Source organism: Sphaeramia orbicularis, chromosome 9 (assembly GCF_902148855.1).
Source record: "Sphaeramia orbicularis chromosome 9, fSphaOr1.1, whole genome shotgun sequence".
Classification (NCBI taxonomy): domain Eukaryota; kingdom Metazoa; phylum Chordata; class Actinopteri; order Kurtiformes; family Apogonidae; genus Sphaeramia; species Sphaeramia orbicularis.
The window spans coordinates 54,728,040-54,742,877 of NC_043965.1; the positions used below are offsets into that span (position 1 = coordinate 54,728,040).

Below are 14,838 nucleotides of genomic sequence, written 5' to 3' on the forward strand. Positions count from 1 at the left end.
TGTTTAGTGTATGCAACACAATGATCCTAAGTTAAAATGTCCACTGGAAGCTGTAAGATTATTAGGAAAAAAATATAGCATCGAACCTGCATAAGTACTGTATGTTTCCACACAAAAAATAGAGCCTTTTCACTGAACACATGTTTGTGGAAGTTGTTTGGATTTTAAATGTTTCCGTTTTGATGGTTTCATGCTCTTTTGGTCAGACTTGTGGTTTCAGTCTGTTTTAATTGTCATTTTTTATAAATCCATCACACTTAGGATCAGAATTGTGCTTTTTTATCTCACCTACATATAACTGCCTGATACCTTTAAATCAAAAGTTGGTGTTACCATGTCTTTTTGTCTGTTTAAATTTCAAGATGACGAAGCTTTTAAAAATATTTCAAATGCATTTAAAACCATATTTTTTACCCAATCTGAACAACTCTATGAACCACCAGTTGAGAAAGCTGTTTCTAGACCAGTGTTTTTCAACCTTAGGGTCAGGACCCCATGTGAGGTCGCCTGGAATTCATATGGGGTCGCCTGAGATTTCTAGTAATTGATAAAAAAAAAAAAAAAAAAGGAAATAAATTCCAAATAAAAAATATATTTTTTAATCAATCAATATATGTTTAACTAGAATTAAAACACCACACATTCTTCCTAATAAAAATCCAGTTCAAATAAAATGCAGGATATAAAATCTGACAGGGCATATCTTGATTGACCTGGTCATGTGACTGCATGCGTTACTATGGTTTAACCTGCCCAGACAGTCAAAACCGACCGACCGAACAGAGAACGGAAAGATTTCTTCACCCACCTGACCCCACTAAGACATCTAAAAGAAAATGTCTCTGTTTTGAATGTCTGGGGTCACCAGAAATTTGTGATGTTAAAATGGGGTCACGAGCCATAAAAGGTTGGAACTGTGTAGACTATAGACACTATAGGTGTATAGCAACCCTGAGCACTGACAAATACAACAAAACTGTAACTAACAAAACAACACTAAAAGTCATGTTTAACTTGTTCCTCTTGGCAGATCAATAGCAGAACATGCTCCACACTTTTAATCCCCCTCAGCCAAATCTAGGGTTGGAAGTTCCTGCCCTATAATTTAGATTAGATTGTCTGTGTAAAACTTATTACATACATATTTAGATTTGAAAGTACTTTGACCTTAAAAAAGTAGGTCAAGGTCACCTATTTTCAATATTCTTCTGCTCCATGCATCCACAGTATAAATATGATGCAGATATGTCAATGCAGATAATGCGATTCTATCATTGAATGGACAGACAAACGACAAAACGATGACAATAAAAACCAACAGTTCACACTGTTCAAGTAAAACATCACGCTTTTACTCAAAATGTCATTTATTGAGTGTTGACAAAGAAATACAAAAATTTTTTTTGCTGAAGCCACTGGAGGTCAAACTAGATTGTTAAACATTCATTCCTGATAATGGAGTGATAACATGACATTTTAAGGCAAGTTCAGAGTTCATTTAAACCAACTATAACCAGACTGTACAGTATGAGTTAATAATATACTACATGGTTTAACATAATCGAGGAGTTACGTATTTTAGGCACAAACACACCCTTTTCCACCCTTGAGGAGCCAATTCATTTCATTTTGTGGCTTACGCTGCACTACCAAACTAAACCATGTGTGGCAGACAACTGTACCAACATACTGACAGAAGAACTGAAGAATGAGCAGCACAAGTCAGATGGAGCAGCCTCATGTAGAGGGAACGTTTGCATGGGATTTTTGTTTTTACTTTGTTTGGCTCAGCTGTTTTTTTTCTTAATGGATGGCATGTGGACAGGAAACTTTCCTGACAGATGATTGACAGTTTCTTCAGTCAGTTTTTTCGAGGACGATGGCGATTCCCTGGCCACCGCCGATGCAGGCCGAGCCGACAGCGTACTTGCCTCCTCGACGCCTGCCGGGAAAGACAGGTGATTGATAACAGTAAACGATCAAATCTGGGCTGATATGTTGTGATTCACACAACCAATGATAGGGTTACCTGAGCTCATGAACCAGGTGGGCAGTGATGCGTGTGCCTGAGGCTCCCAGAGGATGTCCGATGGCGATGGCTCCACCATTAACATTGCTCTTCTCTGGGTCCAGTCCAAGTGCCTTAGCAACAGCCAGGTACTGAGGGGCAAAAGCTTCATTCACCTAAAACAAATTCGTCAATGCAAATTAATTGCTGATTAATCACTACGTGTACACAGTATTTGAAATTACAGTAAGCAGGGGTTCAGAGTGATGTTTTTAAGGCTGTACCTCAACTAGATCCATATCACTGAGGGAAAGACCAGCTTTTTTAAGAGCTTCAGTGACAGCTGGAACTGGACCTGAGAGGATTAGGAGACAACAGACATCTTTATTATTAATTTATTTAATTTTTAATTTAATAAAGCATGGCTTTAAAAATGGCTGTTCATTAGTTGTACTGTGTAAAAAAAATCTATCTATCTATCTATCTATCTATCTATCTATCTATCTATCTATCTATCTATCTATCTATCTATCTATCTATCTATCTATCTATCTATCTATCTATCTATCTATCTATCTATCTATCTATCTATCTATCCACCCTTTGCACGTTACGTCATACTCTGTTCGCGCCGCAAACGAGCGCCATGACGGACGGTGGAAGTGCCAGACTACACACTGGACAGCAAACCAGCTGATATCGAATTGGATCTGAACGTTCTGGTTTTTGTGTGTTTTTTCACGCTGCTTTACATGTACAGTGGTCGCACACAACAGTTCCATCCATGGTTTCAGCTGGTTCCAGACAGAGCCTGGATCTGATGGACTTGATACTACAGATAGAACAGGCTCTGTTTGTGTCCATAGCACATTAGCTCCACCAAACGCTGGCTAGATGGCTAGACTGGGTTAACTACTATGTGCCACTCTATTCCAGTGGCTGTCATCAGTACCTTCAGTATTAGCTCTGTTGTTGTAGTGTCTGCCTTTGGACCAGCTATACTACGTTATATGAAATACTCTTATGGTCCTGATGCTGTTCCATCTGTTCTAGTGTTGGAACTGTACATATGACTGTGTGTAGACAGTAGAAAGGCAGACACTACAACAAATGAGCTAATACTGTAGGATACTGATGACACACACTAACATTATTACACAGTGTTAATTCATTAGAGCTGCTTTTGGTTCCAATCTATTTGAGTTTGGATGGGGGAAATATGTTAAAAACATACACAGCTAGCTAGCTAATGTTAGCTGTATCTTTCCTTTACCATTATGAGATACATTCCTCTGCTGTGAGCGCAGTACAGTGACTGGGTAATCGAACCTGAGACTAAGAACTGGGATCATCCAGACTTTAGTCTGCTTTTACATCAGCACCTGTGTATGGGGACACTCCATTTAGAACAGAATGGGACAGATGGTGTGTTTTAAACTCCAGTAGACTGGAGGATTTTGATAGATCCATAAACACATCAGGAGGGAGAAGGTATGGGTCAGCTATCACTAGCTTCTCCAAATAGCGTTCTTTGTGCCGTCCAGTAAGATGAGTAACTTCGCAGGACAACTCCAAAACTTTATTTTTAGTGCTGGTAGCCATAATCTGTCGCTCATTTGTTTGTTTGTTGTGTTGCTTTTGCTGTCCATCATGGCACTGCAGCCCTAGTCATGTGATAACTGTGACAGCGGTGCAAAGGATCAATAAAATAAGTGTAAATACTGCAAATATTGCCAGCCAATTAAAATGTAACTATTATGAAATCCTTAATGACAGCATCATTACACTCATCTCACTTACCGATTCCCATAATGCTCGGATCACAGCCTGACACGTGATAGGACACAATCCTGGCCAGTGGAGTGAGCTTGTGTTCTTTACACGCATCTTCACTTGCAATCACCACAGCAGCAGCTCCATCAGACACACCCTGAACAGACAGACATTTAACACAACATTGTTATGTTGCACTGAAGTTTATCTTTGACCTGTGGGATATATAATGTCATTACCTCATTATTTTCACCCTTTTACACAGTTATGCAAGGTTTTATCATAATAGTATATACATTTTGGACTTGTGTCCCCAAAAATGTTTTTCTGTGGTCACATGCTCGGATCAGGCTTTGGCTACCAAAGTCTAATCTGAGTATGTGTTCATACATTACGTCCATACATTATATCCGAAAACATCAATTCTGATTCAAGAGTCACGATGGCATTGGCTACAATCTAAAAATCTGGCCCCAAAACAACAGTCCAAAAACTAAGTGGTGACATCACAGTGGCTCCATCCACTTCCATATCTGTCCTTTACATATAGACCTGCATATGACATCTGCATGTTGTCCATTCTCTGTTTTTCTTCCTCTTTTGATTTTATCTAAAGCCATACAACTACATTAAAAACAACATGAGATCAGTTTTTATAAGGTGCACTTAAATGTAACTAAACATTTAGAAATTTTTGCTTGCTTGAAGAAAAAAACATACTAATGTCCATTGTATGATGAAAGGTAAATCCTCCTGATAACTTACTGAGGCGTTGGCAGCAGTCACAGTCCCACCCTTCTTGAAGACAGGCGGTAGTTTGGCCATCTGTTCTAATGTGGTCTGAGGACGAGGGTGTTCATCCTGAGTCATGGGCACTTTGCCTTTCTTAGCTTTCACGTCGATGGGAGCTATTTCAGCAGCATAGTAACCTGCCTCATGAGCTGCAGATAGAGAAAGATACAGATCCTAATTATTAACACCACATGTACGTTAATACCTTCCTATTCAATGGATTCATTTTGAGTCCATTCAAAGGAAGCTTTATTCTGCATTTCCAGGAAACAATGTTCACAAAGCATCAAAATACAAGGACTAAATAATAATTAGTGTGTGGATCCACAGGTTCTAGATGTGGACGTTTTTATGCTGTTGTGTATTTATTCAGGCAGTACCACATTTGTCCAGCAGTCAGCGCCAAAGCATTCTGGCCATTACAACATGATTGTAAGGCTATTGTATTCCAAAATTACTAATATCTGCCAAAATATTGGTCCTATCAACTTGCTGTTTTCACTAGTCTGTTTACTGAGCAAAAACACATAAGTATGACAAACTGCAGCAGTCAGCTGTGTACGGAATTAGTGTGAATCCAAAGACACACACACACACACACAAACACACACACACACCTTGGCCTTTATGATATAGATGAAGGTTTCATACTGGTACATGCTCATGTTGTCATGTGAAGGTCGTACTGGAGCTGTGTTCATGACCAGCTCATCTGTTTACATTAACCAACTCCACTTCTACACTGACTGCCTCAGCTGTTCACATCCAGCTCCTCTAAATAGTTTCTATGCAGAGGATTCAGGGCACTTTTTCCCAGAGAAATCCTTATGCTTGCTCCAAAGTTTTTCGATGCCTCTGTTCTGCTCCTCTACAGCAGCAACACTAACTACTGTTAGCTTGAAAATACAGACCTGATCAAAATCTTAAGACCAGTTGAAAAATAGCTAGAATTTACCTTTTGCACATGTGGATCTTAATGAGGTTTTAAGCAGAGCTACAATATACAAAAGCAAGAAGGGGGAGTGAGACAAAAAGCACTTTGAAAAAGTACTTTATTGAAAACAACAAGTAAACTGAAATAGGCTGTTTATCAGCTGATCAAAAGTTTAAGACCATCGCTCAAAAAATTACAAAAAACTCTCCAAACCAGAACAAAAAATGTTCTCAGTAGGACTCAGTAATGAGTAGCTCCACCGTTCTTGTTAATCACTTCAAAAATTCGTTTGGGCATGCTTGATGCGAGTGTTTCCAGGAGGCTGGTGGGAACATTGCTCCAAGTGGTGAAGATGGCTTCACGAAGGGCATCAACTGTGTGGAACTGATGGCCATTTTTATAAACTTCCCTTGCCATCCATCCCCAAATGTTCTCTATGGGATTTAAATCAGGGGAACATACGGGATGGTCCAAAAGAGTGATGTTATTCTCCCTGAAGAAGTCCTTGGTCAAGCGAGCATTGTGAACTGCAGCGTTGTCCTGTTTTTAAACCCAGCTGTTCCCACACAGACCAGGGCCCTCAGTCATGAGGGATGCCCGCTGCAACATCTGCACATAACCAGCCACCGTTTGACCACCCTGCACCACCTGAAGCTCCAGTGTTCCACTGAATGAAAAAGCACCCCAGATCATGATGGACCCCCTCCACTGTGCCGGGTAGAAAACATCTCAGGTGGGATCTCCTTGTCATGCCAGTAACGTTGGAAGCCATCTGGACCGTCAAGGTTCCATTTTTTCTCATCAGAGAATAAAACTTTTTTCCACCTTTCAGTGTCCCATGTTTGATGCTCCTGGCAAAGTCTAAACGGGCAGTTTTGTGGCGTTGTAGGAGACGAGGTCTTTGAATTCGTTTTTTGCTTTTGAAACCCTTTTCCTGCAGATGCCGTCTGATGGTTATTGCGCTGCAGTCGGCACCAGTAAGGGCCTTCATTTGGGTGGAGGACCGCCCTGTGTCTTGACGGACAGTCAATCGGATCCTCCGGCTCAGCGTAGGTGTAATTTTTTTGGGTCTACCACTTGACTTTTTTGTTCCATAATGCTCAGGATCTGTCAAAAAATTTAGAATGACTGTCTTACTGCGTCCAACCTCAGCAGCAATGGCACGCTGCCAGAGGCCTCGCTTATGCAGCTCGACGATCCAACCACGTTCAAGAAGAGAAAGCTTCTTAGCTTTAGCCATCAGGAGGGCATGACCGTGTGAATGCCCGACAGAAAATGAGAATTTTGAGCAGATTTTGGCTTTTATAGCCTGCGGTCTTAAACTTTTGATCAGCTGATAAACAGCCTATTTCAGTTTTCTTGTTTTCAATAAATTACTTTTTCAAAGTGCTTTTTGTCTCACTCCCCCTTCTTGCTTTTGTATATTGTAGCTCTACTTAAAACCTCATTAAGATCCAAATGTGCAAAAGGTAAATTCTAGCTATTTTTCAACTGGTCTTAAGATTTTGATCAGGTCTGTATTACCCACAAGGCAACATTAAACCTCGGATTGCTATTGCTCTCATTTGTTTAATTTGGCCACTAATAGGTCATCTAATACTTCATCTTTAAATTATTGCTTTATTAATACGATTTGATGCCCTTGACATGTCAGTTTGTTTATTTCTATTTATTTGTTTTGAGCAGAAGAAAAAACAAAACTTTTATGTGTAGAAGGAACTGATATCAGAGAACATACATTAATAAATGGAGGTGATCAAGACAATATAGTAATTATCATGTGCACTATTAATAACAAAATAGATTCAATATGTATTACTCAAAAAGGAGTGGGAAGAAGACTTATTAAATCCCACCCCCACCTCTCATTTATACAACGTAACACATTACTTTTGTTTCCTTAATGATAAAATTCCATCTGTTTAGAGTCCTAATAATGTAAATAACAGATGATAAGCAGATTAGGAAAACTGATGTATATTATATACAGTAACTATCTAAATGATAGTCTGCAGAACTTATAATGCAATATAATTCAACAATAATCACAGACCAACAATGGTAACGGAAGTGGCACATACCAACATGGTAAACAATGATAGCTTTGCTTTATTCATAATTGAGAGGCTTTTTGAATTTTTACTTCTTATATGTCTGATGTGGGCATTCCATGACAACTTATCAATTATTACTCCTAAGTATTTATATTCAGTAACACTTTCTAATTGGACACCATTTACCTTTATTTGTAATTCTGGGTTACTTTTATGATTACCAAATATCAATACTTTTGTTTTATTTACATTTAGAATTCATTTATTATGATCCATCCATTTTTTTTATTTTATTGAGTTCTCCATTTACTGCACCCATGAGTTCTTTAGAATTGTCACTACTGTAGAATATATTTGTGTTGTCAGCAAACAATATTAGTTTTAAATTATTTAGATACATTGAATAAATCATTAATGTATAAGTTGAACAGTTGAGGACCCAACACTGACGCCTGAGGGACACCACAAGCAACACCAATTTTGTTTCAATTTACTTTGAACTTGGCACATATAATAGAGGCAACTGATATGACATCAGCACACGCATGATGACATCAGCTGGATCGATGACAAAATAAGCTACAATTTGTGCGAGGGGTGGGGTTTGTTGTGCCTGGAACCACTTGTTACATATTGTGTTTGTCTTGTTAAGTAGCTTTTTAACCAATTCCCAGCTCTCCCTGTGAGTCCTTATTTCTCCAGTTTGAGTAAATTTAAGTGATTTATAGGATCAAATGCTTTTTAGAGGTCAATAAATATTCCGACGTCATGTTTCTTTTTATCCAGTGCATTTGTTATTTCTTCTACTGCTTCCATTAATGCCACTGATGTGGTCCTTTTGGTTCTAATGCCATATTGAGCTTCATTTATTATTTGATGTTTTTCAAACAATGTATCTAAATGAAAATCGAAGAGTTTTTCAAGAATTTTTGAAAACTGTGGAAGCAATGAAATTACCCTACAATTTGTAAAATTATGCTTATTTTCATTTTTGTATAACAGAATCATTGTTGCTATTTTTTTTTTTCCTCAGTGAACTAGTGTATGTTCATACATTACGTCTTTCCGAAAATGTAATTTCTGATTCAAGAGTCAAGATGGCAATGATTGAAACACAAATATCTGGCCCCGAAACAACAGTCCAAAAACTAAGCAGTGACATCACAGTGGCTCCATCCACTTCCATATCTTTCCTTTCCATACAGACCTGCATATGACATCTGCATGTTGTCCGTTTTTCTTCCTCTTGGAAGACATACCTTGCACAGCATCTTGAAAATGGTCTGAAATCCATAGAATTGTTTTCATACTGGACCAATGAACCAACCATGGTTCAGTTATGTTTCAGTTTGATCCCAGATAGAAATGGGCATTTTAATAACTTTTTGAAGCTGAATAATAAAGTGTCACCATTTCATCATGTGGCTGACACATAGTGACAAAAAACAACTAACTCATACATTCACACCTATGGATGATTTCGACTGATCAGTTAATCTATTAAGGTGTGTGTCCTTAGATGGAATCCAGCATACCCACAGAGGACAAAATCGACTTTCATTGGTAAAATTGGCATCCAGAAGGTAAAAAAAAAAAAAAAGTGATTCAGACACAAATCTGAAGTCAATTTATCATTGGGCTACAATGAAGCCAATTTAAATCAACTGTCATGATGTTGTTATCACGTGCCCTCCATCCAAACCAGTGGAATAAACACTGAAAAAACTTGAAACATTTTCCCAACTTAACTTATGTAACACTTGAGCAGAAACAGCATCTTAAATTTAAGTTCTGTCTCTATAAATCTCATTCCACCCACCACAAGTAAAAATGAGTCAACTCAGCAGTGGACTATGCTTACTATTTTGACTAAACTAATCATCTAATTAATTATTCACAGACATCTCTATTCCAAATAAAAGCCGCTTCTTTTGGTTTGACCAAAGTCTGCACTATCCAGGACAGATTTCAAATCTGCAGCTGTGGTTCGGATCAATCTGTAAAGTCTAAAAGTTGTGACTAAATGAGGTAGTACAGGTGTGAAAGTGCCTCAGATCCCTCCCACCTTACCTGCCTTCCACCTTTGCTGGGTCTGGTGGGCATAACTGTCACAGTCTTCTCGTGTGATCTGGTATTTCTCTGCCAGATTCTCTGCTGTGATGCCCATTGGAATCTTGATATGCAGGTCTGTCAGACCTGCCCACAAAGTGTCCTCTAGCTGTCAAATAGTAGAAGGAAGTTGAATTTTTGGGTCAGAACACTCTGGAGTTTAATAAACTGTCTTTATGGTCATTGCATTGCTTCATATTTGATACTCGGTGGGGGTACTAAAGTTAAAAGGACCTTGAGGTCTACTCCAAACTTTGTCCCGAATCTGATGTTGCGAGCAGCGTATGGTGCCTGGCTCATACTCTCTGAGCCCCCACACAGAACCACCTCCGACTCCCTCAGGCAAATCTCCTACAAAGACACAACGAAACTTGTCTGTGTTCTGAGGTAGTAAGAGAAAAAAAACTATTTTTTATGAATATCTGCTAAATATTCTGGAGTACATACATGAGCACCATTGATGATGGACTGAAAACCAGATCCACAGAGCCTGTTAACAGTGAGAGCAGGTACTGGGATGGGGACGCCACACCTCAGGCCAACATGACGGGCGATGTACGGGGCATCAGCTGAGCTCTGAAGTCACACATATGAGAAGATGTAGTAGAAGAACAACAGTTATTTTAACAGTTTTAAATGAAACCTTCAATTAGGTGTGAATGATATGATAAACGTTGTGTTATGAGAGAAGAACTTCTATTGTTTCATATGATTCTCTATCATTTTTTTCACTGTCAAATATCCTTTATGTGTCTATGTGTGTGCTGATGTCAGCACACACATAGACAGCATAGACACATAGACACATTTCATCCATTGTAAGTAAATGGGGAAAAAAAAGATTTTCAAAACTCATTAAAAATTTGAACTTTGACCTACTTTTCCCATTACACAATATGTAATAAGCTATTACAAAATGCAGCAAAGTTTATTATAAAATGCTATTGATGTAAAATGCTATAAAATGTTATTATAAAATTTTATTACAAAATGTGGCGTTATTACATAATGAGGTGAATAATTATTACATTATTATATATTGTATCATTGTTACATAATGCAGCGCTACAGGGATAAACAACTTGTTGGAGCTGAAACCTAATCACTCCAGTAATTATCCAATAGAAGGATCATAAATATTTTATTAGTGAAATGGAGGTGGGGCTGGACAGTGTATTTAGAGGTTATCTGAACGTGGAATGGCCCATTTCAACATGTTCCATTACATAGCCCTAACCACACACTGGACTGTTGACATGAAATAGACATGACTGTTGAACCTGCATGACGTTCCCCATGATGACACTGTTGACGAGCTCTGGAGCCACGCCTCCGGCAGCGAGGGCTGCTTTGGCTGCATGCTCTGCCAGGTCTGTGGCGCTGTGGTCTTTGAGCACACCACCGTACGTACCAAATGGAGTGCGCTTAGCAGCTACAATAAATACACCTGCAGAAATCAAAAGAGAATATTTCCATCAAAGGTTTAAGTTCTGCATTGTTGAAGTTGTGTGCTTATAATGACTTCAATAAATCATACACCGAAATAAAAAAAGAGCGTGTTATACTGCGTCACAAATCTAACCTCTACATAAATACATATTCTGAGGGACAGTGGGAGGTTTGTACCTCAAATTAATTATTATAGTGTTGAATGTTCCCTCCGGGTACTCTGGCTTGTCCATCCACTATCAAAGACACCTTAACAGGTTAAGTGGCTGATCTAACTGGCCTGTAGGTGTGAATGGTTGTTGGTTTGTATCCGTCAGCCCAGTGGTGAATTGGTCACACGTCCAGGGAACACCCTGCCTTCGCTCAGCGGCAGCTGGGACAGGCTCTGCCGCTTCACAAAATGGGTGGATGAATGTTTGCTGATACAACCCATAAAGACCCACTGTGACTTTTGTGGCAGTTCCCAAATTAATGTTTCTCTCTATTTAATCTTTTCTTAGTGATTTATCACTATTTATTATAATATTATCCTCTGAATTTTGCATTTTTTTTCTCCAGTGAAAATCATCTATTTTCCTATGTTTAATTGACTGATTAGGAGACCTCGGGGAAGACCCAGGACACGTTGGAGAGACTATGTCTCTCGGCTGGCCTGGGAATGCCTCGGGGTCCCCCCGGAAGAGCTGGGGGAGGAGTCTGGGGAGAGGGAAGTCTGGGCGTCCCTGCTTAGACTGTTACCCCCGCGACCCGGCCCCGGATAAGCGGTGGATAAAGGATGGATGGATAACTGACTGATTATGTAGATGTTCATTAAAGCTCAGAGTAGAGTCAAAGGTTATTATATTAAAAAAGAAAAAAACTGAATAAACAGTGTCTTTTTCAGTCCAATCTGTCATTAACTGAACATAAACCCAGTGTGTCCATCCACTGTCACTGATCCAACTCCCTGGGTTTTACTGGTGAATCAATGTTGGAGAAGATGTCGGTGTTTCCACGGTAACTATGGAGCCTCTGAACATCTAAATATGGTCATATCTGATGACCATGAAAAGATGAAGAACTGTATTTTACACCAATTATTGACATGGATTGACAGGATTAGTGAGTGGAGCAACAGTTTAGATCAGTAGATGCTTTTGGCTGATGGTGGATGTTTGGGTCTTTAAGGGTTAAGATTTAAGGCATTCTATGACATTCTCAGTACGTGATGTAGATGTTTTTATTAATGTAAAGTTTCTATTAAATTTGTGGAAAAATTCTGCAAAATCCTATGGCTCTACTCAAAATATAGTTGGACCTTTTTCAATTTTGTGTTTCTTTGTACTGACCTGTTAATTTTTCACTGAACTGGGTTGAAATTTGAACCGAACATAAAAGAAACACTAAGGATAATGGAAAACTTAAATTCTTTTAAATAGTTATTGTTGAATGTTTATCAAATGAATCAAACTGGACTATTTTTTCTACCACATGAAGAAAATGTTGGATTTTCAAGTATTTATGTCTCCACTAGTTTTCCCTTTCCTTTCCTTTCCTTCAGTCTTACTGTAGTTCATTCAGATCTACAGGTTGTTTTGTCCTGAAAGCAAAATTCAGAGTAACATATGCAGCTAAACACAGCTCTGTACCTGAAAAATCCACTGTTTTTTGACTGTATATTTTCCCAAGGCAGATTATTTGAATTTGATTATAACTCTTTTTAATGGCAAAGTCTTGATGTTCTTTGCTAATATACTGTTTTTTTCAAGGAAATCACAGGTATTAATTGATAAATGTTCTGAGTTTTAGGTGAGTTGGCAGAGAATTACATTTTTCAAAGTGTCTGCTGCTGAGAAACCTTTGGTGTGATGTCTGTCACAGAATTCGGGGTTTATGGGTTTTATAGGCTCCAGGGTCAAGTGCTTTTCAAACAGTGCAGTGTTTTCAGACCTGGCTGACGACAACAGTCTTGCATAAGCCAACATTTCTCCACCATTTGCTTTGGCGCTGTTAAATGACAGTATTAGAAAAACGGGGCATTATGACCTGCTTTTTGATCAGCATTGTTTGGTATTTCTTAAATATTACTACGCCCACTGACGATGATGTGTACAGTTATTTCCCACAGTATCGTATCTAACACTAAAGAGCCACAATAGGAGAAGAATAAAGATCTAGAAATCTACCAAAATGATTGTGTTAAATCATATACTTAGGTCTTTTTCATCACTTAAACATAGACAAGACAAACATAATTTTATGTCCCCTTCTACCCTTTTTGTACAGCTTCCTAAAGAACCATGATATGATCAAACCTCAAAACACATACTTAATTCTATTGAATCCAGGGCTAAACTGCCTCTAATCATACATGTAAATGTAATGAAATCAGGTGAGGTGTGTCCTTGAACTCATCTTTCACCTTATTAGTCTCTACTTGCACTTTCTCATTTTCTGAAAAAGACTACAATTACCTCTAGGAGATACTTTTTTTCTACAGAAATGCAGCCACACAATTTGATGTATGCTTCAACAGTCACTACTAACTTTTTGTCATTTTCTCTTTTACCCTGTTAGGCTACATCATGAAGAATGTCAGTCTGGTCCAAAACATTTAAAACATATCTGACATTTAATAAAGTTGTGTTTATGTACAGGAGATGCACCTGCTAAATCGCTCAGAGATTTATGGTCAATTTAACTCTAAATTTTGAACCCTGTTAGATAATGGACTTAACAGAGTGGACATTCTCATTAAATTTCTTGTAATATTTATAACAGCGTGGACCCCAAACGTGTCCTGTCTTCTTTATTTAATACTTCCTTGTAATAATTATTTGACTGGGTCTTTGAGCTTGGCCAACATGCATTCCTGAAAGTTCATCATGTCACCATTCAGATTTTTTCCCCCATTATTATGAAGCCAAAATGACACTGGACAGAAGGAATAATCCATATAATATGACTATCAGCTCAAATATGGTCCCTCTCATGTAAACTGCCTGCTTACACCCTAAATAATAAGTTAATAAATATGACTATGACAATAACGGCGTAAAATAGGTGTTTGATACTTTTAATATACTTCCTTCATAATTCAGTATAGTTGTATAGGAGTAGTTTTTGTCCACCTGTGTCCTCTGTCCAGTATGTGTCATATAAAACTGGGGGAAAAAAATAATAATAAAAAATAAATAAATTAAAAAAAAAACTGGGGAATATAGCCATTACAACACACGCCACTGCATTACCTCTCACCTATTCTACATACCATGGTTTCTAAAACACTAAAATCAATTTAAGATTAACTTTCTGTAACTCAACAGTGATGATGAAACATAATTCTGACATTAACGTCTTTCAGAGCAGCACACATACACACACACACACACACACACTCGGTTAATTTCTGCTCAAATGAAACGCGTTGGTTTACCTCTGAGAAGTGCCATGATATCGACTCAATGACCACTCACACAGGACCAAACTTCTGTTGAGGTACCTTCTCTCGGTTCGGAGTGAATAAAATAACCGGAGATACCTGCGCCCTTTCACCCAAATATGTGACCGCTCACTTTTCTCTCTGGCAGTAAGATTCAACACACGTTACGTATACTGTCAAATAAATACTTTTAAAATGGAGTTTGAAAAAATACATGTTGGTTTTCGAATATTAGTAGATTGTTTTAACATTTTAACCATACTAGTTCCCAATTTTTTCTTAATTTAATAAAAAACAA

General features: G+C 38.2%; 1 protein-coding gene across 1 annotated transcript; it reads right to left on the minus strand.

The window, feature by feature from the left end:
- Positions 1 to 1,349: 1,349 nt before the first annotated feature.
- On the minus strand, positions 1,350 to 14,674 carry acaa2 (acetyl-CoA acyltransferase 2). Its single transcript, XM_030143303.1, has 10 exons — positions 14,535 to 14,674; positions 10,951 to 11,117; positions 10,118 to 10,246; positions 9,905 to 10,021; positions 9,632 to 9,779; positions 4,547 to 4,722; positions 3,809 to 3,938; positions 2,293 to 2,363; positions 2,030 to 2,184; positions 1,350 to 1,942 (listed from the first exon to the last, which is right to left on the minus strand). The coding sequence occupies exons 1-10, from the start codon at positions 14,548 to 14,550 to the stop codon at positions 1,858 to 1,860; spliced, it is 1,194 nt and encodes a 397-aa protein (XP_029999163.1). The 5' UTR covers positions 14,551 to 14,674; the 3' UTR covers positions 1,350 to 1,857.
- Between the last annotated feature and the right edge of the window lie 164 nt (positions 14,675 to 14,838).

Excerpts from the sequence above, each read along its gene's own strand:
- acaa2 (XM_030143303.1), bottom strand. Across the intron at positions 9,780-9,904 it reads AGTTTGGAGTAGACCTCAAG|CTAGAGGACACTTTGTGGGC; the intron begins GTCCTTTTAACT and ends ACTATTTGACAG. Across the intron at positions 4,723-9,631 it reads CCAGCAAAGGTGGAAGGCAG|CTCATGAGGCAGGTTACTAT; the intron begins GTAAGGTGGGAG and ends CTCTATCTGCAG.